General features: G+C 39.4%; 1 protein-coding gene across 1 annotated transcript in view; it reads right to left on the bottom strand.

Moving 5' to 3' along the window:
- LOC115568093 (uncharacterized) overlaps positions 1 to 26,639 on the bottom strand; it is a 53,821-nt gene that overhangs the window by 8,916 nt on the left and 18,266 nt on the right. The window contains exons 14-22 of the mRNA XM_030395171.1: positions 6,109 to 6,137; positions 5,151 to 5,463; positions 4,721 to 4,764; positions 3,949 to 4,234; positions 3,091 to 3,141; positions 2,538 to 2,581; positions 1,457 to 1,783; positions 668 to 956; positions 455 to 469 (exon numbers count right to left, since the gene is read on the bottom strand). Coding sequence (XP_030251031.1) covers positions 455 to 469; positions 668 to 956; positions 1,457 to 1,783; positions 2,538 to 2,581; positions 3,091 to 3,141; positions 3,949 to 4,234; positions 4,721 to 4,764; positions 5,151 to 5,463; positions 6,109 to 6,137 — 1,398 coding nt within the window. The remainder of the gene's footprint in view (positions 1 to 454; positions 470 to 667; positions 957 to 1,456; positions 1,784 to 2,537; positions 2,582 to 3,090; positions 3,142 to 3,948; positions 4,235 to 4,720; positions 4,765 to 5,150; positions 5,464 to 6,108; positions 6,138 to 26,639) is intronic.

Here is a 26,639-nt window from a genome sequence, read left to right as displayed (position 1 = left end):
CATGATTACAGAGATCACAGAGTGAATCAATGAGGAAACACTGAAATTAATTAACTTATACGGACTATCTCTCTCCACAGTGGAGTGTAATTATGTCGACAACATTAGCCATATTCCTATCATGCCATTAACAATACAAGACTGATAATAATGAACTCAATGGACCAAAATCAAGAAGATGTGGCACAACAAACAAGAGTGTGTTCAATAAAAAGATGTCGATGGGGCTGACAACACACCTGCAGCCATTCACTCATAACTACCTCCTTAAAACCTCTGGTCTTCACCCTACTCCCTACTTTTTTAGTTGTGGAGCTTTTTGTTAAAAATAAACATTTTCACACCTACCACGCCTGCCTGTCTCTGCTTCGGGGTCCAACTGTCAGTAGGCCTTAACAATACATTTATACTGGTCACCTACTTTTCTCTGTGGTATTCACACCAAACACTTTACCTGATGATTCTGCAGCTGCAACACAGTTAAATAAAACTGTTATTACATTAATAAATCTGTCTGTAACCTTTATGTGTACTTGTCCCGAGTATAATACTGAGTCCTGAGAAAATTCTCAAAAATGAATGTTTCAGTTTCAGGTGTGTGAACTGAAGGCAGGAGGTAGACATGATTACTTAATGGACCAATGTGACAGTTGTCCTCCTATCTTACCTTTGGGTCCTGAGCTGGTCTCTGACAGCCTCTGCACTAGATCAGTCCGGTTCATGTCCATTAAAACCTCCCTGGTCACCTCCAAAGACTTTTGACCGTATTCCTTCACCATCAGATTCACCAGTGACTCTGCCATGTCTTTCATCTGCAGTTTGCGCCAGTAAATCTGTGGAAGGCTCCTCTGGAATAATGTGAACTGCAGAAACAATGCAAAGTTCTTTTGCTCCTCATAACTCAGATCATTGAGTGTTTCCAAAAGCAGCTCTTTAACAGCCCCCATCGTCGCAGCCTGGAAAATGTACATAGAGAAAACATTATTTCTTTTAATATGTGTTTTCCTACAAGATCACCTAAGCTAATGGTATATTTGGTAATTATCTCAGAGGATGTTTCCTATGTCCTGCTACCTTTTAACATCTTTAACATGAGATCTGCTACTGGTTCTTTTTTGCATTTTCAGGCTTTAACTCGTTCACTGTGCTGTCAAAAACTAAAATGAGCCACCTGATCTCAACATTAGATGTTGAAGTAATGGTAAAAACATGTCGAAATTTTAACTTAAACTTTTTAAATTTCATGATTTGCATTTTGTTTAATTCTGTGAGGAAATTCAAACTTCATGATATTAACATTACTGAGCTCTGTATCATTTCAGCTTCAGTTCTGCGACAAACATCAAATGTAATTCATGTTTGATTTAATAATCATCATCAATGTTGAGTTAATTTTAAACCCAAATCTTACTGAATAAAAACTGTACTCTGCATGGTCAAACATGATATTACTCACTTTTTTGATCAGTGCAGACTGGAATCCTTCCACAGAGAGTTCTTCTGAGGAGGAAGAAGTCCTTTTAATCATCTTTAAACTCTCTTTGGTCATCTCCACAGACTGTTGGCCACAGTACTGCACCATTAAACACACTGTGCCCTGCATGTCTGCTTTATCCAGCAGGTCAAATGGGATGTACTTTGCTTTCTGCTGCATCAATTTGAAGGATGAGTGTCCCTCTTTGTAGACTGGGCGCAGGGTGCTCTTGAACATCTCGAGCTCTGCTTCACTCAAATCTTTCAGTGCTTCCAAAAGCAGCTCTATGACAGACTCCATCGTTTCCACCTGATAAATTCAAAGAAAATGTTCATAAGATAAAAGTACAGTTTCTCAGCAAGGATGATTACAGTTTTTTCTTTTCTAATCACATCAATGTCTGTGTTTTAGAAATGTGGATGTGGTAAGAGAGCATAAGCCATATAAAAAAAGTAATGAACAGTGGATAAATTGTCCAGTTGATCATATATGCCTGTTTTTTTTATGTATATACAATTCTTTCTTCCTTGTAATATCAAATTGATTTACTTTAATACTCTTTTACAGTTTACTACTTTTTATTTTACATGTTTGAGACCTTCCTCATGTGAACATAGGAAAAATTAACGCTAAAACTTTCGGAGGAAATAAATCATTTGTTTTTGCTCATCATGAATAATATTCAAGATGAGGATTATTTTGAATTTACTTCTATCAAATAACCACTGTATTGCTTAAAGTAACAGTGCAAATAACTGTTTCTATAATAATTATCATAAAATAATGTCATAAATGTTGTTAAATGTACAATTTCATTAAGTCGAAGGTGACGTCTTCAAATGTCTTGCTTTGTTTGTCCAACAGCCCAGAACCCAAAGATATTCAGTTTACAATGATACAAAGCAGAGAAAAAGGAGAAGATCCTCACAAATGTTGAAACCAGAGAGTGATTGGCATCTCTTTAAAAAAATTACTCAATTTATTTTTTTTTCAATATCAAAATGTTGATCAGCTGACAGATTAATTACCTTAGTTTAAGTCAGATAGATGTGACATCACTCACTTTCTGGATCAGTGCAGGCCAATCTTCTTCCACGGAGTGTTTCTCTGAGGAGAGAGGAAACATAAAAAAGACTCATGAATGATTAATTTAACAACATATCAAGGATTTATTGTAAAATGTCCAGAAACTCTAAATGGTCTGCATTTTTATATCGCTTTTCCAGTCTAACGACAGCTCAAAGCGCTGTACAACACATGCCACATTCACCCATTCACACACCCATTCACACACTGATGACGGAGGCTGCCATGCAAGGCGCCAACTGCTCATCAGGAGCAATTTGGGGTTCAGTATCTTGCTCAAGGACACTTCGACATGCAACTAGGGGGAGCCGGGATTCGAACTGGTGACCTACTCATCACTAGACGACCCGCTCTACCCACTGAGCCACAGCCGCCCTCTACTCAATGGTAACATCATAAAAAATCAATATCAAGTTTCTCCTGATAAACATTTTATTATTTATAATCAAACTGTGTTAAATGTTCATACACTGACATTTAAATTAAAATAATCATAGGACTCATTTCATACATTTATATAGGTCACCTACCTTTCTCTGTGGTATTCACACCAAACACTTCAGCTGATGATCCTGCAGCAGCTGCAACACAGTTAATGACAACTGTTATTACATTAATAAATACTCTGTGTGTAACCTGTATGTGTACTTTTCCTGAGGATAATACTGAGACCTGAGAATAAAAAGCCTATAATGTTTCAGTTTCAGGTGTGTGAACTGAAGGCAGGAGGAAGTCATGATTACAGAGATCACAGAGGGAATCAATGAGAAAACACCATAATTAATTAACTTACACAGACTCTCTCTGTCCACAGTGGAGTATAATTATGTTGACAACATTAGCCATATTCCTATCAGGATATTGACAATATTGTGGCCAAATAAAGAAAAGTGTGCTCAATAAAAAGATATTGAGCCCTTTGAAAACACAACAATTACAAAAAAGGCCCAAAGATTTAGATTCTTTCAGATCTTGACTTTAAAGTAAAGATCCAAAACATTCAACTCTGAAGTAATCTCTGCCTAATTTCATGTTTATTATGATATATTAAAAAAAAATGTTGTTGTACCAGTAAACTGATTAGTTATTTGCCACTTCAAAAATTCAGTATATATATTACAAAGTGGAAAAGTCATTCCTTTATTATGAAGATACCGTAGAACTTACTGTAAAGTTTCTATGATTCAGTTTTTGTTGCGACTGTGTTTGACAGGAGATGATTCAACTCTCTGGTATTGTTGCTGTCATGGCAGGTCTATACGGAGCTGATACATTGATTTATATTATAAACTTCATCTGATATTTTGCACCAGAGATAAAAAGATTTTCTAACAGTGTGTCTTTGTCTGTTATTATTAATTAATGCGACAGTTGTCCTCCTATCTTACCTTCGAGTCCTGAGCTGGTTTCTGACAGCCTCTGCACCAGATCAGCCTGGTTCATTTTGATCAAAACCTCCCTGGTCACCTCCACAGACTTTTGACCGCACTTCTCCACCATCACATCTGCCAGGGACTCTGCCATGTATTCCTCCAGCAGTCTGCTCCAGTGAATCTGTGGAAGGCTCTGGAAGAATGTGAACTGCAGAAACCACTTGAAGTTCTTTTGCTCCTCATAACTCAGATCATTGAGTGTTTCCAAAAGCAGCTCTTTAACAGCCCCCATCGTCGCAGCCTGGAAAATGTACATGTTCAAAGAGAAAATGTTATTTCTTTTAAGGTGTGTTTTTCTACAAGATCACCTAAGCTGCTGATATATTTGGTAATTATCTGTTTGTTTATCTCAGAGGATGTTTCCTATGTCCTGCTACCTTTTGATATCTTTAACCTGAGATCTGTAACTGGTTCTTTTTGCATTTCCAGGCTGTAACTCTTTCACTGTGCGGTCAAAAACTAAAATGAGCCACCTGATCTCAACATTAGATGTTGAAGTGACTGTAGAAACAGGTCGAAACTTAATGAAGATATTTTTAAATTTCATGTTTTGCATTTTGTTTAATTCTTTGAGGAACTTCAAAACTTCATGATGTTAACATTACTGATCTCAGTATCATCTCAGCTTCAGATCTGTGACAAACATCAAATGTAATTCATGTTTGATTTAATAATAAATAAATAAATAAAAACTGTTCTTTGCATGGTCAGACATGATATTACTCACTTTCTTGATCAGTGACGACCACTGTTCATCCACAGAGAGTTCTTCTGAGAAAAAAGAAAAAAAGTAATTGAATTAAAAAGAGATTTTGTTATTAATTATACATCAGGCATGACTGCTTTGTAGAACAGATTTCAATACAACGCACTCAACATAAAATTAAACTCAAAGCTCATCAAAAGTTACATTTAACTTTTCACAGATATTTTTCTCCCTCTCCGGATATAATTCTCATAATAATTGGACATTGTGGTGCCCATTAGCTTGTTGGTAGCGCAGGTGGCCCATGTGCAGAGGCTTTGTCCTCGCTGCACTTCGAGTCCGAAAAATAAAATATATGTTCTTTATTTTCTTCGCGATATAGATTATTGTATTCTAAATGTAAAGAGAAGAGGACATATATTATAAACATTTCTTGTCTTTATTGTCTTACTTTTGGGTCTTGAGCTGCTGTCTGACAACCTCTGCACCAGATCAGTCCTTTTCATCCTCTTTAAACTCTCTTTGGTCATCTCCACAGACTGTTGGCCATAGTACTGCACCATTAAACACACTGTGCCCTGCATGTCTGCTATATTTAGCAGGGTCAGTGGGATGTATTTTGCTTTCTGCTGCATCAATTGGATGGATGAGGGTCCCTGTTGTTGAACTGGATGCAGGGTGCTCTTGAACATCTCAAGCTCTGCTTTAGTCAAATCTTTCAGTGCTTCCAAAAGCAGCTCTATGACAGAATCCATCGTTTCCACCTAGTAAATTAAGAGAAAGTGTTCATGAGATAAAAGTACAGTTTCTCAGCAAGGATTATTACATTTTTTTCTTCTCTAATCTCATCAATGTCTGTGTTTTAGAAATGTGGATGTGGTAAGAGAGCAGCAGCCATATAAAAAAAGTAATGAACAGTGGATAAATGTTCCAGTTGATCTTATACCTTTTTTTTGTTCTTTTTACAAACTGTATTTTATTTTCATGAGAAGACTGATGACTTTATTTTACTGCCTGGTTGAAACACTTTTACAGTCTGTGTTTCAAAAACTGTACGAGCCTCCTGATTTAACAACAGAGTGGCTTTTATTACATCAAATGCATTTTGTTTTCTTCTAATATAAAAAAGGTTTTTTTGTGAAGCTAGAAAAACAAAAATACAATATATTCCATTAGATGTAGATATAACACATATTCTTCACATCATTTTTTTTTATAGCATTCAGGCTTCAGACTTCATGTGCACATTATGCAGCATGATCAGCTTCAGTTCTGTGAGAAAACTGTTTGAGATGAAGAATTTTGTTTCATCATCAACTGTAATGTTCAAGATGAAAATGACTGTCGATCTTCATCCACTGGATAAAAAAGCTGCACTGTGTGAAGTCAGAGTGATGTGACATACTCACTCTCTGCATCAGTGAAGGCCGATGTTTCTCTGAAGTGAGAAGAAATTAAATAACATGTATTAGTAATTGATTCAACACCAGCATTATGAACATATAACATACAGGCTTTTCTTTCAAATATTACCCCATTTTCCAATTGTTCCTATATCAGTATTTAATATAAAATATATGAGCTGCATGTGAGTGTGCGACAGTTTGTTGTTTTTCACATATTTCTGTCTTTCATCATTTACCTTTGGTACCTGGGCTGGTGTCTAACAACCTCTGCACCAGATCAGTCCTGTTCATCAACTTTAAAACATGTTTGGTCAACTCCAAACACTCCTGGCTGTACGTCTTTACCATCAGCTCCACGATGTCTCGTGTGTTTGTTATTTTCAGTTTGCGAATTGAGAAGACTGGGAAACCTTTCTCCTGTTCAATGAGTGACTTGAATTTTTCAAGCTCCTCAGAACTCAAATTATTCAGTGTTTCACAAAGCCTCTTCTTAGTGGACATTGTTTCTGCCTGGAAAAAGAAAAATAACATAACATTATATCAGTAGATGCAGTACAGGATGTGTTTGTGTGTTCTACTGCCATGACTGGAAACTTACTGACATTGGCTTTACTTATGTTATCATCAAGATTACACTGATATTTGTTCTGTGAAGGCAGAATTTTTAATTCCTTCACACAGTGGGTCACTACATAGATTAAAATGAAAGGAATGATTGCAGTGAGCAGCTTTCAACACAGTGTAAAATGTATGGAGATTTTGGACTCAAGTGTCAGACAGCACTCTCCAGTATTATCAAAACACCAAATGAAGGGAGTTCAAGACAATATGTAGTAATATTGTTTTTATATTATGTCACATTGTCAGTTAAACAGATCCAAGGATTGATCCTTCCAGAGCACCACAAGTAATTTTACTTTCCTCTGATAAATACTGAAAGTGTAAAAAACAGAGTAGTCCTCACTTTCAATGTAAGACTTTAAACTTTACTAAATTTAGTCCTTTTCCATTAAGTCAAACCCAGTTCATGAGTCTGCTTTCACACTGTCTCAAGCTGCAAAGAGACCAACACCAAATCCATATTTAAAATTTAGTTTACCTTAAAATAATACTCAACACTCAGCAGATGATTTTGAGCATTATTACAAACATTCATGTTAGTTTGAAAATGTTCTGCCTGCTGCACAGCAGAGTATATTTTGAACTTATTTCACAACCAAACCAAACAATGGTGATGGAATAAACATATATACACATATACATATATCTTAAGTTTGACTTATATTTAATATCAGGGCTGCACAGTGTTTTTCCTTTCATCAATATATTTTGAGAAATGAAAAAGTACAGGAGTTACGAAATGATTAAATATTATAGAATTAAAATGTAATAGTTCTGTTAAACCACACAAAACAATTAAGCACATGAAATTAGTAGTCAAACACCAGGATTGCAACAACAAAAAGACAACAGTTCTCTTCAGTACAGGTGTGGCCCTGAGTGTGGCAGAGTAAAAGACTCATCACAGAGTTCAGTCCCTTAAAATGGTGGTAAATGTTGGTAAATACTGTGCCCAACAGCCCCAATAAAGTTCAGTTTCAATCCAGGTCAGCCACAAAAAGACAGAAAACTCAAAACTCTGCTACGGTTTTAACCACTGATTCCTTCAAAAACAGCTTCACTCACACCAGCAACTCCTTAAGGAACACCAAGTGTGAAAAATATACATCCACCAGATGATTCCTCCTCCTGACACAGACAGAGGAAGCAAGGCTCAAGTTTCACCATGAGCTGGCTACAATGACACAACTTACAACACAATCTGATGCAGAGGAAACCTGCCTTATCTCTCCTCCACTGACCAAAAAACATTGCCGACTTAAAGCCCACATGTCAATCCCAAGCAACAAACTCTGCGTATCCAAGAACCCTTCAATCAGAATAAATGATGCTCTATCATGCAGACTTCTCTTGTAGGTTAGTTTGTGGAAACTTAGATCTATGTGAGATTTCCTTTAAGGCCCCCACACACCGCCCAGACGTCCAACTGCCTTATCCGACCACTCTCCGACCACTCCGTTGCCTCTTGTCTGACCTGTTCGGCAGAAAAGTTGCATTGAACACACCGCTTCGACGTGCTGCCTACGCCACAGTAGCGTGTACGTTCTGCGCTTGCGCGAGATGCAATAAGCGGGTGGCGCTTGTGTTGTGAGTTGTAAACGAGAACCTCATGCACGCAACTCTCTTTACTTTCGATCAAAACGAAACTTAACTATTTCCGATAAAAACAGCTGCATACTAAACATGCAGCGAGGCTTTACCAGACGAACAAGAATTAATTCGTCCTGAACGGACAGAACAACTAGTCTGTGCCAGTACTGCAAAACATGACAACGGGGAATGACGGAACGGAGTGCATAGAAAAACAAAGCGCACACAGTATTCCGTCCCTCCCACACACCGCGCTGATTCGCTAGCACAACGCCAATCAGAACGGCTATTCAGCTGGCACACAACCAATCAGAGAATCCAACGGCTCAGACGTCCGACGGCCCTCCTCCTCAGACTTCGCATGCTCAGTCGGATCCTACAACGTCCGCGCGGCTCCGAAAGATTCCGACGCAGCTGAACACACCAAACATATTTGCTCCCGACCTCGTCCGAGCCTCTCCAAACGCTTCAGACGTCCAACTGTTGGGCCGGTGTGTTCCTGCCTTTAGTATCAAGACACAAAAAAGCTGTAGCAGGAAGTGTTTGAGTTCATTTGCTGACATCTCATGTCCTGCTATGTGACTATTGCACACATTGTGATGTCGATGCTGAAACAATATACTGCGCAGTTTTATAAAATTTAGGTCATATTCACTTGAAATTTGATCTTCAGTTGTATTCAACATTTGAGCCTCTAAAACATTGATTACATGAGAGACGCAATCTAATCTATCCACACTGCCATTATACTGATCTATATAACTAAGATTTACTCACTTCAGCATCCATTGTCTTGAGGTCTTGTATCAGTTGTGGCTGATTTTCAATCAGGATTTCATAGAAGATATCTTTTCCTTGAACTCCACTGGATTTCAGTGGCCCGCTGATGAGCTCCCTCATCTTCTCCTCAGCAGTGGGCAGAGTCTTGATCTTATCATAACTCTCTTGTTGGATCACATTTTGGTGGAGGAGCTCATCCAAAATGGGTTCAACTTTGCTCACTCTCTTGATCAGCTCAGACTGATGTTTATCCACAAAGTGTTCATCTGAGGAAAAAAGGCAAATATCATTCTAAAATGACGATTGAATTTGAAGAGAACAGGAAGCCGCTTAGTATACTGGTTTCATTACAAGAGGCTATCTAACTTCTACTTTCTATATCAAAGTGAGAACCGAAAATTTTGAAAAACATTTTGTAAACATGATTTAGTCTCATTGTGTCTGTGTTGCAGTCATTAAATCAATTTTCCTGAGTGTTGTTAAACATTACTCATACAACAGTGATGTAGAGCAGGACTTCCCAAACTTACAAAAATACATGATGAAAAAAAGTCTAAAAAGTCAAACTCATCGTTCAAATTCAATAACACTATGCAGCATTTATCAGCAGCCACTGTTACTTTCATGAACCTGAGCCCTTTTTTTAACAAACTCAAGTTCAAGCTCAAGTTTATTGTCAGATTTTGGATTTCTAGACAGTCTGATCAGTAACTGACTGACAGAGTACAAAGCATTAACCGAAGAGACGTCATACTACCTGAACACCTACCGTCTGGATTGGTATCTACACCAGCTCCTCCAGTTGAGAGTCCTGCAGCTGAAACAAAATTAGGGAAAATTTAAACAGTTTTACGATGGATCTGTCTTTAAAAACTACTATGAACTCTGTTTTCATACATGCAACAAACAAAAGCCTTCTCTGATCTAAAATGAAGTTGTATTCTCCTCTAGTCTTCTGTTCTACTGTAGATAATCTACTAGAGATTGTAGTGGCCGTTTGTCCAAAATCAATTTAACTAAAACTTATCAAAAACAAAAAGGACCACTTTGGCACCATGGGGATGAATCGTATGCAGGCAAGTCATTATGTCCAGTCAAAGCTTTCATTTTCTTCTTCATGATTTATTTTCCCAAAAACAAGCAAGCAAAACAATAAAACAAATTTTGTTTCCTGCGTGCCTCTCTTGCGCTGGTAAAAAACATGAGCCCACCCATGGGCATTCTGGTCCTCCACCTGCATTCATATAATCTCTGGTGCCCAGTGCCACCCAATTTACAAAGAAACAAAAACTAAATAAGCTAAACAAAATAATAATATTTACCTCGAATTACTAGTAATAGAAAATAATCAAAATAAAACTATACTAATCAAACATTATCAATAACAAACAAATTACCCAATTGCTCCAACAGAGATAAAAACTTGACTGACTGCACTTGGAAATACGTTTTACAGTCAGATTCTCTGTTTAAATTTGGCTTGTTGTTGACAACCTGAACTCAGTGAGTAACAGACATTTAGTGAGATGACTGAATATATATAATACCTGTGCACCTACCTTCTGCCATTGTATTTACATCAGTCTCTGCTGCAGAGGACCAAGCAGCTGCAAAGAATTTAAGAAAACTTTTGACTTTAGAATAATATACTGCTCTTTAACTTTTTGTATACCTCTGTCATCTCATATTGTACATAAGAATAGAAAACAAGATGTTGTCTTGCTTTAACAATCAGAGCACAAAGAAAGCGAGATAAAAGTTATGAATTAAAACAGGAACACTCCACACATTGTCAGGCTCACTTACTACCAATGGTAAAAAAACAACAAAAACATTTAAATGTGCACAGATGAATAAAGGTACAAAGCAGCTGGTTGTAGTGTAGTCTATCATTTTTAATTTTAACTACTGTAACCTGAACTAAAGACACAGTTACTTAAGTCAGATCAGTCAGATAGGACAAGTGATTAAAGAAGGGCTCCATGTGATTATTATTTTTATTGAAGATTGATCTGCTGATTATTGATTGATCAGTTGATACAAAACTCTGTCAGAAAACTGTGAAAAGTGGCACTGACTTTAAAAAAACTCTAAATATTTAATTTCATGTGACCTGAAAGACAAAAGCAGCACATCCTCATTATTGAGGAGATCAAAGCAGAGAATATTTGGAAACTCTGCTGATTAGTAGTTGCCATTTAATTAATCAGGGTTCTTCCCAGAAATATTTTAGTATAGTGGCGCACCGTTAGCCCCCGCATTGACTTTCCACAGAGAAACAAACACAACAACAGCCAAGAGCTCGTTCCTAAAACGGCACTGTCTCGTTTGTGGCTTGGTTTTGTGGCATCGGACCTCGAACAAACCACGGTCTGCTGCACAGTTTGTTCAAAGGCTGTTGTGACGAAAGACAGCGGACCAACATATTTATCTGAGCCTCTCAAACAGATGCACGTATCAGAGTGGGACACTTGTTGTTCACTACGAGAAGACCGCGGCAGCCCTCAAAGAATTATTTAATTACTGTGTCCCGTATGAGAAGAAAGGGTCCCGGTGGACAGCTGTTACCAGGCACGTGCACACATAGGGCCCAAGGGGTGCTTAAGCCCCTGCCCTTTTTACCTACATTACTCACAATAAGTTAGGGATATTGTGAGAGACTCAGTGGATTTCATACATACGGTGTTTGTTTCACTTCAGAGAGTTTTGGGATAGGGAGGCAATTGTATTGGGGTGATAGACACACCTCATTTTGTGTTTTCCATGTAATGGTCTCACTGTGTACAGTGTACCTTACATATTGGGGCCAATACCAAAACACTAAAAGACAACCCTTTTCAATGTGGCATCAATTTCAACATTCTGTGGGTATAAAAAGCTGGTATTGCCAGTAAGTCATTCCAAGTTCATCATTCAAACAGCCATGAACACACAACGTCACTTAACGGATGAGCAGCGCCACCTGGTCATAGCGCGCCTTCGGGTTGGTGGCAGGCAGTCAGATGTTGCTCGTGAACTTGGTGTGTCTCAAAGTGTCATCAGCAGACTTGAATCAAGACACAGAACTACTGGCAGAGTTCGTGACAGACCCAGGAGTGGAGCCCCAAGAGTGACAGACCGCAACGATGACCAGTACCCAAGGACCTATGCACTCAGACATCGTTATGCAACTGCCACACAGCTGCAGGCCCAGTTGCGAGATGTGAGGGGTACTAGGGTTTCCAGACAAACCATTCGAAACCGACTCCACCGCTTTGGCTTGAATGCCAGACGACTGTTGCAGGTTACTCCACTGACACCAAGACACCACGTGAACGTTTGCAGTGGGCACAAGACCATGTGACCTGGACAATGCAGCAGTGGTCTACTGTCCTGTTCACTGATGAGTGTCGGGTCACCTTGCACAGAAATGATGGTCGTCAGCGTTGCTGGAGAAGGCGAGGTGAGCGATACGCCGAGGTCAACATGGTCCCCAGGGTTCCCTTTGGTGGAGGAGGTGCAACAGTCTGGGCAGGCATCACCAGTCAGCGCAAAACAGATTTGGTTATTGTAGATGGCTCAGTCACTGCACGTTCTTACCCCAGAGACATCATAGAACCATCATCATCCCCCAATTCCGCCAGCACACCCCCAACTTTCTGTTAATGGATGATAATGCTCCACCACATCGTGCTAGAAATGTCACAACTCGACTTCAGGAAGTCAGAGTGCCTCATATGGTATGGCCAGCAATGTCCCCTGACCTGAACCCCATAGAGCACGTCTGGGACCAGCTGAAGCAGAGACTGGATGATCGTACCCCACCCCCACGTGACCTGGCAGAAGTGCGTGTAGCACTTGTGGAGGAGTGGAACGCATTGCCTCAGAACAACATCATGAGGCTAGAGAGGAGCATGAGACGACGCTGTCAAGCTGTCATTGCGGCAAATGGTGGAAACACCCGCTACTGACATGGTCAATTTTTGTAATTTGACTTGTTATTGTCAAAATTTTTGGGGTAATAAATATTAAACTAATGAAAATGGTGTTTCTTCTCATTCATTATTAGTAATATCAAAGGGAACATTTACTTATTTTATTAAAATTCAGACAAAATAGGAAAAGCACTCATGTAAATAACAATATCCCTAACTTATTGTGAGTAGTGTCTTTAAAAGTGCCCTTTTGTGTGTTTATTAAATGAATAAATACAATCCTGTTGTGCAAAGGGATTTCAAAAAAAGGCAGTACAACCACTGTTATCTACCATACACATTTCGTAATATGGTGCTGTGTGTGCCGCAGGGGCGTTGCTAGGCCTGCGGCTTTACAGGGGCACAGCCCCCCCGTCTCAGTCTTGCGTCTGACCAGTGTCCTCCTCAACAGATATATCTGTTTCTATGGAATCTGTTCCCTCAGACTGTCCACCTGCATCTTCTCCTGCTTTCACCTGTCACAGGAGCTGTCAACTACTACATTCTGTGATCATAAACGGTCTGTGATGATAAATAGACTCAATGTGAAATTTAATCTGGAATTTTACAGGGGGGCACAGCACATGTTTACCGGGGCACGTGCTGGTAAAAAGTGTCTGGAAACGCCACTGTGTGTGTGTTGAGCCTACAGCCTTCTCTGTTTGCTGCTCTGCTCTCAATTCAATTCAAGTGGCTCTCTCTCTCTCTCTCTCTCTCTCTCTCCCTCTCTCTACTAACGGTCGCTCCTTTCAAATTAAAAGCCCCCCGCTAAGAACCCATGCAGTTCTAAACTCCAATGGGGTGCAATGTAAAGCTCTTATTTTGAAGACAAAGAGAGAGAGAAGCCGCTGCCTCACCAGAACTCCACCACGCACGTAGATGAGACGTGACAGTGGAGCGACTTGAACCTTTCTGAGTTATAAACCACTAACATAACTTCCTTGTGGGGGCCTTCCTCTTATTCTACGTGCCTAAATGTCCATGAGTCGACAGACTGGGATGCACTTGTTGAGCCACATGGAGAGGATCTCGACAGCATGACCGACTGCATCACTGAATACATCAGGTTCTGTGAACACACCACCATGCCAACCCGGACTGTACGCTGCTTCCCTAATAATAAGCCGTGGATCACCACTGACCTGAAAGTCCTTCTTAACAAGAAGAAGAGGGCGTTCAGGTCTGGAGACAGGGAAGAACTGAGGAGAGTGCAGCATGAACTCAGGGATATGCTGAGGGCCTGTAAAGACGCCTACAGGAGGAAGCTGGAGGCCAAACTCCAGCAGAACAATGTGAGGGATGTGTGGACTGGTATGAAGCAGATCACTGGGTGTAAGGTGAGCGGCAGACAGTCATTGGGCAGCCTGGAGAGGGCAAACGAGCTGAACAGATTCTTCAATAGGTTCAGCTCACAGCCTTCTGTCGTCTCCATGACACCTCCAGACCCCCACACACCCTCCCTGCCCCAAATGCTTCCTCCCCTCCCCCCTCACTCCCCTGCTGTGAGCTCTCCTGTGCAGCACCTCTCCTCCTCCTCCTCCTCCACCTCCTCCACCTTCACCTCCTCCTCCACCTCCTCGTCCTCCACTGAAGACACCAGCAGCCTCCCCCGCATGACTGTGACTGCAGGCCAGGTTAGGAGACAGCTGGAGAGACTCCACCAGCAGAAGGCTGCAGGCCCTGACGGTATCAGCCCCAGGATCCTGAAGACATGTGCCAGCCAGCTGTCTCCTGTCCTACAACACCTCTACAACCTGAGCCTGGGTCAGGAGAGAATACCGGTGCTTTGGAAGACTTCCTGCCTGGTTCCTGTTCCAAAGAAGTCGACACCATCAGACCTCAATGACTATCGACCAGTGGCCCTCACATCTTACGTCATGAAGGTGCTGGAGAGACTGGTTTTGGCCAACCTGAGGCCGCAGGTGAGAGCCCTGCTAGACCCTCTGCAATTTGCTTACCAGCCCCACTTGGGAGTTGATGACGCTGTCATCTACCTGCTGCAACGAGCCCATTCGCACCTGGATGGTGGAGGAGGCACTGTGAGAATCACATTCTTTGATTTCTCTAGTGCTTTTAACACCATTCAGCCACTGCTACTGGGGGAGAAGTTGCGGGTGATGAGTGTAGACGACACAATGATCTCCTGGATTACTGACTACCTGACAGGCAGGCCACAGTTTGTCCGTATGGGCAGTGTTCTGTCTGATGCGGTGGTTAGTGATACAGGAGCTCCACAGGGGACTGTACTGTCTCCTTTCCTGTTCACCTTATACACCACTGACTTTCAGTACAACACCGGGTCGTGTCACCTGCAAAAGTTTTCTGACGACTCGGCTGTTGTTGGGTGTATAAGTGAGGGACAGGAGGAGGAGTACAGGGCACTGGTGGACAACTTTGTGGAGTGGACTGGACAGAATCACCTGCGGCTGAACATCAGCAAGACCAGAGAGATGGTGATAGATTTCAGGAAGAAGAGGAAGACGGCTTTCCAACCTCTGTGCATTCTGGGAAAGGATGTGGAGGTAGTCGAGGATTACAAGTACCTGGGTGTTACCATCAACCACAGACTGGACTGGAGATCTAACACTGAAGCTGTTTACAAGAAGGGGATGAGCAGACTTTACTTCCTGAGGAAGCTGAGATCCTTCAATGTGTGCAGCAAGATGTTGGAGATCTTTTATCAGTCTGTGGTGGCCAGTGTACTTTTCTTTGCTGGGGTTTGTTGGGGAAGCAGCATCGGAGCCAGCAACACCAACAGACTCAACAAACTGATCAGGAAGGCTGGCTCTGTGATTGGCTGCAAACAGGACACTCTGGAGGCTGTGGTGGAGAGGAGGACACTGAAAAAACTGTTATCCATCATGGATAATCCTCTCCACCCTCTCCAACTCACACTGGTCAGACAGCGGAGCACCTTCTCCGGAAGACTGCTTCAGCTTCGCTGTCGTAGCAATAGATACAAGAAATCTTTCCTGCCACAATCCATCACTTTATACAACAACTCTCTCCCCTCTGCCTGACAGAGAACTCTGGTCTCTCTACTGTTTTGTTGTATATATTATTATTGTTATAGTATATTTTGCATATTTTGTTTTGTTGTATATATTATTATTGTTTACTGTTTATAGCACACTGTGCACTGTATATATACACTATGTATATATTGGATTCTATTTATGTATGAAATGTTTTATTTGCGGACCCACTACTGCTGTAACAAAATAATTTCCCAGTCTGGGATCATTAAAGTAATTCTATCTATCTATCTATCTAAATATGAGTCATATTTCAGAAGAGTGTCCATCTGTGCTTTTCAGGGACGTGCACATGATTATAGAGGGGCAGGGGCTCGAAGTGAGAAAAGGACAGTACGTGCGCGCGCACAGCACGCACCAAAAAATTTAATAACACAATATTTAGATTAATTAATGTAAAATTAATAAACAAAGTACTTAAAGGAAGCTAACTTCTTAGCTGTGTTTCATGTGTAGCTGTAAGTGATATGCAATAATCATTTCTTTTGTGTCAAGTTATTGTCAACATGAGTTTATTCACATTATCATAATACTGAGGTTTGGAAGACATGCAATTCAGCTGCAATATTTAAAAAGCGATAAAACACTGATTCATTATTAGGCTATTTATTGGAGGGCAAGTGCAAACTAGAAATACAGGCTACACATCTAAAAATGTGACAAAACCAAGAAATGACTACTGTGACTGTTAGTAGGAACAGCAATGTTTACAACAGCAAAGCCACAGTGAACTCAATATCTGGAAGAAGCTGGAAATGTGTGGCAAGATAAACAGCCGGAATAATGTGACACAGACAGCTGTCACATTATTCTTAACTCTCATTAACAAGCAGTTATCTTACCAAGCACAGATGGACACTCTTCTGAAGTATGACTCATATTTAAGCACGTAGAATAAGTGGAAGGCGACGTGTTAGCTCCCACAAGGAAGTTATGTTAGTGGTTTATAACTCACAACACTCCAGTGTCACTTCTCATCTATATGCGTGGTGGAGTTCTGATGAGGCAGCGGTCTCTCTCTCTCTCTCTCTCTCTCTCTCTCTCTCTCTCTCTCACTCACACACACACACACACACACACACACATATTCACGTTAATTGTCAACAGTCGTGTTAAACCCCTATTAGACAACTAGCTAACCGTTGACTAGTGTCGTCCGTTGGAATTATGAACGTCAGCAAAGTGTTAGCTAACTTTAAAATGTCTCTTTAGTGTCAGACTGCTGTGAAGGAAGTAGAGCTCTGAAAGTGAAAGTAATCAAAATCAGGCTAATATTAGGACTTATTACCTTATAGGAGCTTGAGTAGTTAGAGATGAAGTCTGTCCACTTTTGTTAAACTGAAGAAAACCGTTCAACGTTTTATTTATAAACAGTTTAACCGTGAAGCAGCTCTGCTCTCCGGTGTTAACAACAAGACTTCAAGCTGCACTAGAAATAAAACTCACCTGCCGGCTCTCTCTCTCTCTCTCTCTCTCTCTCTCGCTCTCTCTTCCTCCGTCTGTATGTCAGTGTCTGTTTCAGTATCACTAAAGATTTTAAAACAAAGTAAGCTTTAAATCCAGACACGTCTTCTACCTCCAGCTCGTTCAGCACCCTGAGGAAGTACTTTCCGTGAGTCCTCCTCCAGTCTGAAGTGTTGTTCAGATCACAGTCAGGTCACTCCCCTCTTTACTCCTCAAACAACAACTGAACAGTTTGTATAGTGTTAATAAATGTAAGCCCTGATATGTTTTATACTTTACTTTGCATGAAACGTGTATTTTAATTAGTTTTAAACTGCATATTACATCATAAAAGGACCCCAAAATGCTTTCATCTTTCTTTTTTTCAGTTTATTAACTCTTCAGTTATGCTGAATTAAATAGTTTTCAGTCCTCAAACACCTTCAAGTCAAATATAAAAAAAAAACCTGCACTTTTTCATTATAAGAACACATTTTTCAGGCTGTACCAGCTTTGCAGAGAAACACAGTGGAGCTTTTGGTGACGTAGACAGAGCGCTGATTTTCAAAATGTCTTGTTGGATGACAAGAACAGTTTATCTACAAAAAAGCAACAAATGATGAACGAATAAAAAGACACCATGTACGAATTAAAGAGGTGCAAAGACAAGTTTATAGGTGCAGAATCAAAATCAGAAATACAATAACGTTAAATATGTCAGATATATGAATAAACATTTCACCCTAGGTTCAACTTTTTGTTCGGTTTACATGTGAAGTGCAGCGTCACATACAGAACACTTCAGAACTTTCCCCCTTCAAAATAAGAGTCCTGGGTATACCAGTGTAGACTGTGTAAAAGCATATAAGAGGAACTTAAAGTGTAGAAGAGTTGTGATCTGTTTTAATATTGATTTTTTTTTTTTTTATATTGGTTTTTTAAAGTTGATAAAAGTTGCAGCAGGCCGAACAATCAAACATTTTTATCATAAGAGTCTGGCCAAAGGAAAACATGCTGTAATCATCACCGACCAGAATAAAGACTTACCTGTTAAACTTCACTAGATTTTTGTATTACACACTTTTCTTGCTTCATAAATTAGAATTTTAACATATTTTAAAATACAAAACATTTTGAATGATCGGCTGCCATTGTTGTAATCTGATTAATTCAAATTATACAGTACATTCATATGCAGCATTATTGAATTTGTATAGCACCTTTCAACAGCAAGGCATTTCAAAGTGCTTTATATAAGACATCAGGCAGTTTAAGACAAATATACAGTAAAAAATAAAGTGATATCAAAAGATAAAAAAATTCCAGACTGAAACACAGGAGGAGAAGAAGAGTAATTCATCCTGTTTGACTGCTACTTTTAAAACAGCGTTATTAGAACAGCTTCACGTGTGTCACCACATCTACAGCCAAATGTAAAAACCATCTATACACACGAGAAAACGAACATTTGCCACTCTCCACACAGATTTCCAAATGTATAAAAATCCACGCAGGGTCAGAATGGTGCACACTAGTACACATTGTAAACACTGTTAGTGTTAGTTTCATGTTACGAGTCGGCAAAATAAAAGTGTGAATTTCAGTGACATTTTATTTAGTGTTCTCACTAAATTGTGTTTGGATTTCATCTATATATATAATGGTTTTTAAAAAACGTCCCTACCATACACAGTGATGACAACTTGTTTTACTGTCTTCTGTAAATGTTTTCTCGGTATGCATTATGATAATGACAATGATAATGATCTTTATATAAATAAAGATTATTTTCTTTTTTAACCTTTGAACTGATGTCAGAACTTGATCAATCATTACTTCAAGTTCACAGTCTGTAAAGTTATGCTTCTCCTTCTTCAGATGCTCCTTTGCTTCCAACAGTTCTCCTCATAACTAAATTCAGTAGAAAAGTTGCGTGGGAACCAATATAAAAAGACTGCATATGCATGTTTCCTGTTCTGTTTGTACAAAAAGTTTCTACACCTGAATACGCAGTTTAGTTTTATACATTTGGCCCCAGATGTTCTGTAACTGACACGCTAGTTATACATTTGTTCCATTTTTACATGTCACATGAAATACTGTTATGTGCATGCATTCCTCCCCTTCATCCCTGTTGAAATCTATTTTCATTATTTGTCAAGACTATACAACTTTCACACACTGTGCTGCTAGAAAATAATAGCAGCAAACTTTGACTGCTGCATTGTTTTCATGCTTAAAAAGAGAGTTACAATAATTTCACTATTCAAGTTTAAAAACTTTAGAAATTCAGTTTGACTGACATGAATAAAAAACTCTGAATAATGTGCTTACACATCAACATCTCCTACTTTGTGCTAGAGATCGCAGTACTGTTACTTTATCCAAGGAAACATGTGGACATTGTGCCTGAGGAGATAAACCTGAATACAGCCTCTGGTCTGTTACCTGAGTAGTTACATTTTGTTTTGCATCATAATTCATCAGTTCAACATGCGGATGATTTCCAGTCAGCGTCTATTAAAGGAAAGCTGACGTCTTACAGCTTCTGCACCAGATCATTTCTGTGAATTTTCTGAAAAAACCTCTTGGTCAGCTCCACAGACTGTTGGCTGTAGGTCTGCAGCATCAGATCCACCACGTCCAACATGTCTCCCTTCTCCAGTCGGTGATGTGGGATGCGTGGGAGGCCTGTCAGGATGTCACTGTCCTGCAGGAACCACTTGAATTTTTTGAATTCCTTTGTTTCAACTGTTCCAGCACATTCAAAAGTCTCTCTCTGTCTGTTGTGATTGGTGCTCCCTGAAGAATTCACATAAACAAAAGGATATGATTTCACTTCGATGTCAGTGGATAATATCAAAGCTCACCTGAATGCAGCATCAGTTGTGTGAGAGCCAGCCAGTTTAAATCATGTGTTTAATTTGCATTAAAGCGTAAAAGAGTGGATGATGTTAGACCTGCATCCTACTGAATAAATGAATGAATGAATGAATGAATGTGTTGTGTAAAGTCAGACTGATGTGACATCACTCACTTTCTGCATCAGTTCAGACAGGTGTTCATCCACAGAGGGTTTGTCTGACAAGAGAGGAAAGAAAACATGTTGCAGAATTGATTTAACTTAAATTCATTTAAAAAACATTTTCTATCAGGCTGTCTTGATTTATATACAGTTTTATTACAATATGACCAACAAAGAAAATATAATCTTGAAACTTACAATTCCTTCATTCAGAATTCCTTTATCAGTGACGCAAATGGGGAAATTTGTTAAACTATCTGCCAGATTTTACACTAAAGCACAGGACAAGTCTGTGTGGCTCCTTTATAGAAGCCGAGCTCACAATCAACAGCACACATCAAGGTGGAGATCATGTTAAACATCTTTTTAGGCAGCCGCTTCCTAACTGAGTACAAATGAGTATCAGGCCGATGCACACAGGATCAGTATCAGCTAAAAAAGGCCCTTAGCCTGCTGCTCTCCTTTATGACTCACTGTAGTATATGGTAATCATTTCTTTTCTAATGTGCATGTAAATAATTGTTTGTATGGGTATGTGTATGTTCACTGTATGTACTTGGACATTTCTGGGGGAATCAGTGGGTGTGGAACTGGCCAGGCCGGGGAGAGCTGTGCTCTGTTTTATATAATGTAATTTGTATATATTTGTGTTGAGGACCCCATTGAAGAAAGGTCCAACTCGTGTAACCTTCAAATAAATGTCTGCCATCTAGACAACAGCTGATCTTATTCTATTTTTTTTTTAAACAATGAGCAATACATACACAGCACCAGACAAAGCTAAAAGCCTGTAGTTAAAGATCCTTCACTCATTTCTACAGTTTAAAAATAAAAATGAGGCAACATTTGAAAAACTTCATATGCAACATCTTACCTTTTAAACAAGCAGAGTTTTGATAGTCATCTGAAATAAAATGCAGAACAAAAGCTGAAAAAGGACATTTTAGCACAATAAAGTAAGAGAAGATGAATATTAGATGTTTTTCATTGCCTTTGCTCTGATACTGTAACACAGTGGCTGCCAGCAGGAAGGCACCTTCAATCATTTATACTTTATTCATAAGAGACAGTCGTAGTTATGGGCAACAAACACCACCACAGGGCCTGTTCTACGAAGAGGCCTCAGCCTACCAAGGATATGTTTCCATTATCTGGCTTCACTTACCCTAAGAATCGCAATCATGCTTAGTGATAACCTGAAGCTGGTATGAAGTCAACCCAAGTTTTCTAGCCATGAGGGAGATGTTTGCAGCCTCTCACCAATCACACACATGGAACAGTATAATGGCCGCAGAGCGGAATAAGTTATAAATGAAGATTAAACTATAATATTAGAAAAATAGAAAACAAACACATAATCCAGGCTAAAACACAGTTGCAGAACATTTTCAACTGTGTGTAAGCTTATAACATCCCTGCCCCATCATTAGGGCTCTTGTAGGTCTGACTAGAATTGAATTTGTGAATTCCATTACCTTAATGTTGCTCAGATGTTTACTAATGGTTAGGTGTACAGCATGACTTAGCCTAATCGTAGCCCTGGAAACTCAGAGTCAATCCCGAAGTTACCTTGCTAACAACAAATACTACTTCATAGAAACAGGCCTGTGGCACCTTTTGGGAGGGAAGCTTAGTAGAGCCAACGCAAATACCATTATTACAAACTGTTGTTGTTGTATTTTGTTGTGTACTGGGTCTTTCCCAGTACCCATACTGCCATATATCCCATACAAAGAGCACTTTATGGGTGTTATTCATAGAATATAATTTACTGGAATTTGCCCTTGTTATCATGTATTAAATTGCAGATAAACACATAGAACAAAATCATTACACCTACTGAGCAGCAAGTCCATATATTCATATCTTTATGTTTGGACATAAAATGTGACTTGGCTCTTTTTCATTTGTTGCTCCTATTTTCAACATAAAACGTTCAATTCAAGAAGAAACTTTAAGTTCAAGAAAGAATGCATAATCGTTTTCATAAAGTGTAGGTAATATTATTTAATAGCCACCAACCTTTGCGGATTTCATAGGTCCACACTTCTTCATACCGTCGTCGACTCTTACTTATGTGTGAGAGGTTAAGGTAGAAGTTCCTCCCTGGCTTCTCAATGAACACTTCATAGAAATTTGGGTCTTGGCTATCATATCTGAGGGTTATTCTCTGTGTAAAACATACAAGGGAGAGAAAGTTAGTTAGTAAGAGAGTTAATAGTGGTAGTGTTTGCTCCCCTCCCAGTGAACAGATTTCCATTGAAACGACTGGTGGAAAGATGTTCAAAACAGGTTTGAAAGTGACACAAGAAACATAATCCAGTTTTCAACTAAACATCAGTGTTGAAAGCCCAGTTGGTGCTCACGTGGCTGTTTTGGTATATCCTAGTCACGGTACCTTGATATTTCTAGTTTTATTGTTTAGAGAAATGAAAAAATCCAACTTCAATTTATCTGTTTTATTTCAACCACAAGATTTGTAGACTGACAGTGCAACTTTTACCTCTGGGAGAATTCTGGCTGTGTCCATGTCTGCTCTGAGGTTAAAACCCTGCTGCATTTTCAGGTAAATGTCTGGGCGTGGCTTTTCGATAAGTTCAAATCCTTTGGAGAATTTCTTCTCGTCCAGTGTCTGGGAAAAAATCAATATAAGCACAGAGCTCTTACGGTTACAGTAGCAAACACTGTCATCTGTGTTTCGAGGTACATTCAGTAAAAACTAGGGCCCGGACTCGATTAAAAAAATTAATCGAATTAATCAGAGGCTTTGTAATTAATTAATCGAAATTAATTGCATTTTAATCGCATATAAATATTTGACCTGAGAACAGTGAGAAGCAATTTTTTTGACGTGGATTTTAGTATACCATTGAATAATGACTGAATACAGAAGCTTAAGCAACAAAAAAATGTTTTTTCAAGACCAACAGACCAGTGCAATTTTTAAATATTTTTTTGACCTTTTATGGCTTTATTGACAGAACAGCTAAAGATATGACAGGAAACAGGGAGAGAGAGAGGGGGAGTGACACGCAGCAAACGGACCCAGGCCGGGAGTCGAACCCGGGTCGCTGCAGAGCCTCGGCACATGGGACGCTGCTCTACCCACTGAGCTAATCACTGCCCTGACCAGTAGAATTTTTGCCATAAAGTCCAGCAATAGCATGCTCTTATCTACGCTGCCATCCGTCCGCTTTTGAAAACAAAATTTCCCATCCACGGAGCCAACCAAAGCAGTCTCATCTGCTTCTTCGTTCATTGTTGTTGTCTGAAGTCATGAACGTTAGTTGGTGCTCCAGTATAATCGGTACCCCTGAAACTCTTCCAGTGAGAAACGTTCCGCGGTGCAAAAATAAGTGCGATTAAAATGCGTTAATTTTTTTAAGGCGTTAATTTTTGTGTAATTAATTAATCGTAATTAATGCGTTAAAGTCCCGGCCCTAGTAAAAACACAACGTATTTTCAATAAAAACTATCAAAGTAAGTTTTTAAGAATATTCAAGAGGAATTATGTCAAATATTTTAAGAGAAACGTATTAATACCACAAGAAGAACTATGTTACGTTTTGTAAAAAACATCAACATTTTTATTTCATAACTTTCTCACAATATATTAAGACATTATTCTTGTGATTTCACTTTTTTTTCTTTTGCAACACTGGCCCCAATACTCCGTTGTAGGCTTTGCAATCATTTCATTTCTTAAAGGTTGAATATGTAATATGCTTATGAAAAGCTATATTTTTTCAAAAATAATACATCCACGGGGCGTTTAGAGGGGCGCAGATTAAAAGTAATGCGTTTCCTTGAAAAATTATATTTAGTCTGAAATAAATAACTTAAGAAATTTTGACGGGTTCGACAATGACTTCCTGTTTACATCGTAACCAGCCAAATAGCGGCCGGCATTGCAGGTTGCCAATTTCGCAACCTCGGCAATGCTCGGCAAAGCTCGGCACAGCTAGGCTGACACTGGGTAAAATGGCGGAGTCTGCAAGCTCTTCAGAGCCCCAGCGAACGGTGCGTTATCTGTCCCAGCAGCTGAGTGACCAGAGAAGAGCAAAAACCAGAGTAAATATCGGTGAAGCATAAGCTCGATGGACTCAGGTAAAGGATTTCCACGGCATCAAAACACACGCAGAAATGTGTAAGATATTCAATAACCTGTTGCAGAGCAGGATCATGTGGGATCAGGTAAACGTGGAGTTTGAGGAATGGTGTGTTGGGTTGATAGTATATTAACACATCACAGCTTATCTTCACAGGAAAGCCAGCTTTCATCAGGACCGCTCTTGGAGAAAAAACTGGTTCGGATAACTTGACATGGGACGATGTGACCTCTGAGGCTTTTTCCACAACATCTCCACAGTCATCGATGTGTAGAACTGCAAACCTGTTTAATATTTTAGGGTTGTCGTCTGCACAAAATAAAAGTACACAATCAGTGAGGAGTAAAAGATTGCATTAGTTATTGTACTAATCAACATATATCTAAAAGTTTATACATTCTATCTTTACTGTTTTCTTCATGTGAACTTACCAATGCAGATCCAGTGTGGCAGGTATACTTCAACTAATTTCCCAACGATTGCTGTGATGTCAATTAGTGGACCTGCAGGCATGTAGCTGATCCTCTCCATCCTCTCCATAGGTTCCTCCCAAGAGCAAAACTGGTACTTAAAACTGACCTTCTCCTTACAGACCCAGCGCAAACCAGAGACACTGCATTCAAAGTTTCCTGCTTCAGACTGAAGGCTGAATCGTATAAAAGAAAACAAGTTAGATTCTCTATATGCACAAAAATGCTGTGTGAGAGGCACAATGGAATTATTGCTAGATTTGAGATCTTCTTTACGTTCATTTGTTGTGTAAAAAAAATCCCAAGACCCAAGAAAAACTTGTTCCAATAGTTCGAATGCAAGGTAGTATTTATGATGTTAATTTTACCTGTAAGTTGGCGCCTTAACTGCATCTGTACTGTTCACTTCAGGTTTAAGTTTAGTCCAGTCACTGGAGTCCTGCTGCAGAACATGATCATTTTTCCAAAAGAAAAGAAAAAAATCTGTCTTTGTACAGCATCACATGAAGAGAGAAAGATGAATGAGTAAACTTACCATTGTGCTTCCACAACCCTCAAGCTCCTGGTTTCTTGATGGACCTTGTAAAGACACATAAGATTTTCTTAAAATGATGTTATGTTGATATATAGACTTATATGGTAACTTTTGATATTTTATTGGTATAACACTATATTCTGCATAGCTCTGCTAGACATCTCCAGGCCAGTTCACACATCTGTTCAGTCTCGAATCTCTTCGTTAATAGGAGTTATCAACGGGCACCAACCAAATTGCCTCTGGATGGGATGGGCCTACAACCAGAGTAACTAAATTCTTTAAAACTACTTTGATAGTACATTTTTTATGAGACATATTCTCTGCTTCCTGCTTCTTAAATGTGGATATTTTTCTTGTTTCTTTACTTCTCTGTGACAGTAAACTTAATATCTTTGAGTTGTAGACAAAACAAGACATTTGAGGACATCATCTTGGGCTTTGGAAACCACATTTTCTTCATTTTCTGACATTTTCTGGACCAAACAACTCATCGATTAATCAAGAAATTAATCGATAGAACACTATTCTTCCCAATAGTTGGGAACTCAACACGTGTCTTGATGACTCAGTTTCTCAAACCTCTAAATACAAAACTGACAACAGAGAACCATTTTGTCAAAAATTCACAACATCTTTGGCATAACTAAACACTGAACTCATAACCAGGTCTTTACAAAACAGATTATTTCCACCAAAACCCTACACATGAGGCTTTTTGTTGGGGATCTCTAAGAACCGTCAGTGACTAGAAAATCAGGGCTAAAACCATATAGTGTGAATTTAGCTTAAAATAACACTGACCACAATCTGCATACCAGATTTCTGACATTCAAATAGTTTTCTTTCCCACAGCCTACCTTCAGATCCTGAGCTGATGTCTGACAGTCTCTGCACCAGATCTTGCCTGTTCATCTTATTGAAAACCTTCCTGATCACCTCCTCAGACTGTTGGCCGTAGAGCTCAAACATC

This window comes from Sparus aurata, chromosome 17, assembly GCF_900880675.1.
Source record: "Sparus aurata chromosome 17, fSpaAur1.1, whole genome shotgun sequence".
NCBI lineage: Eukaryota > Metazoa > Chordata > Actinopteri > Spariformes > Sparidae > Sparus > Sparus aurata.
This window is presented reverse-complemented; position numbering and strand designations above follow the sequence as displayed.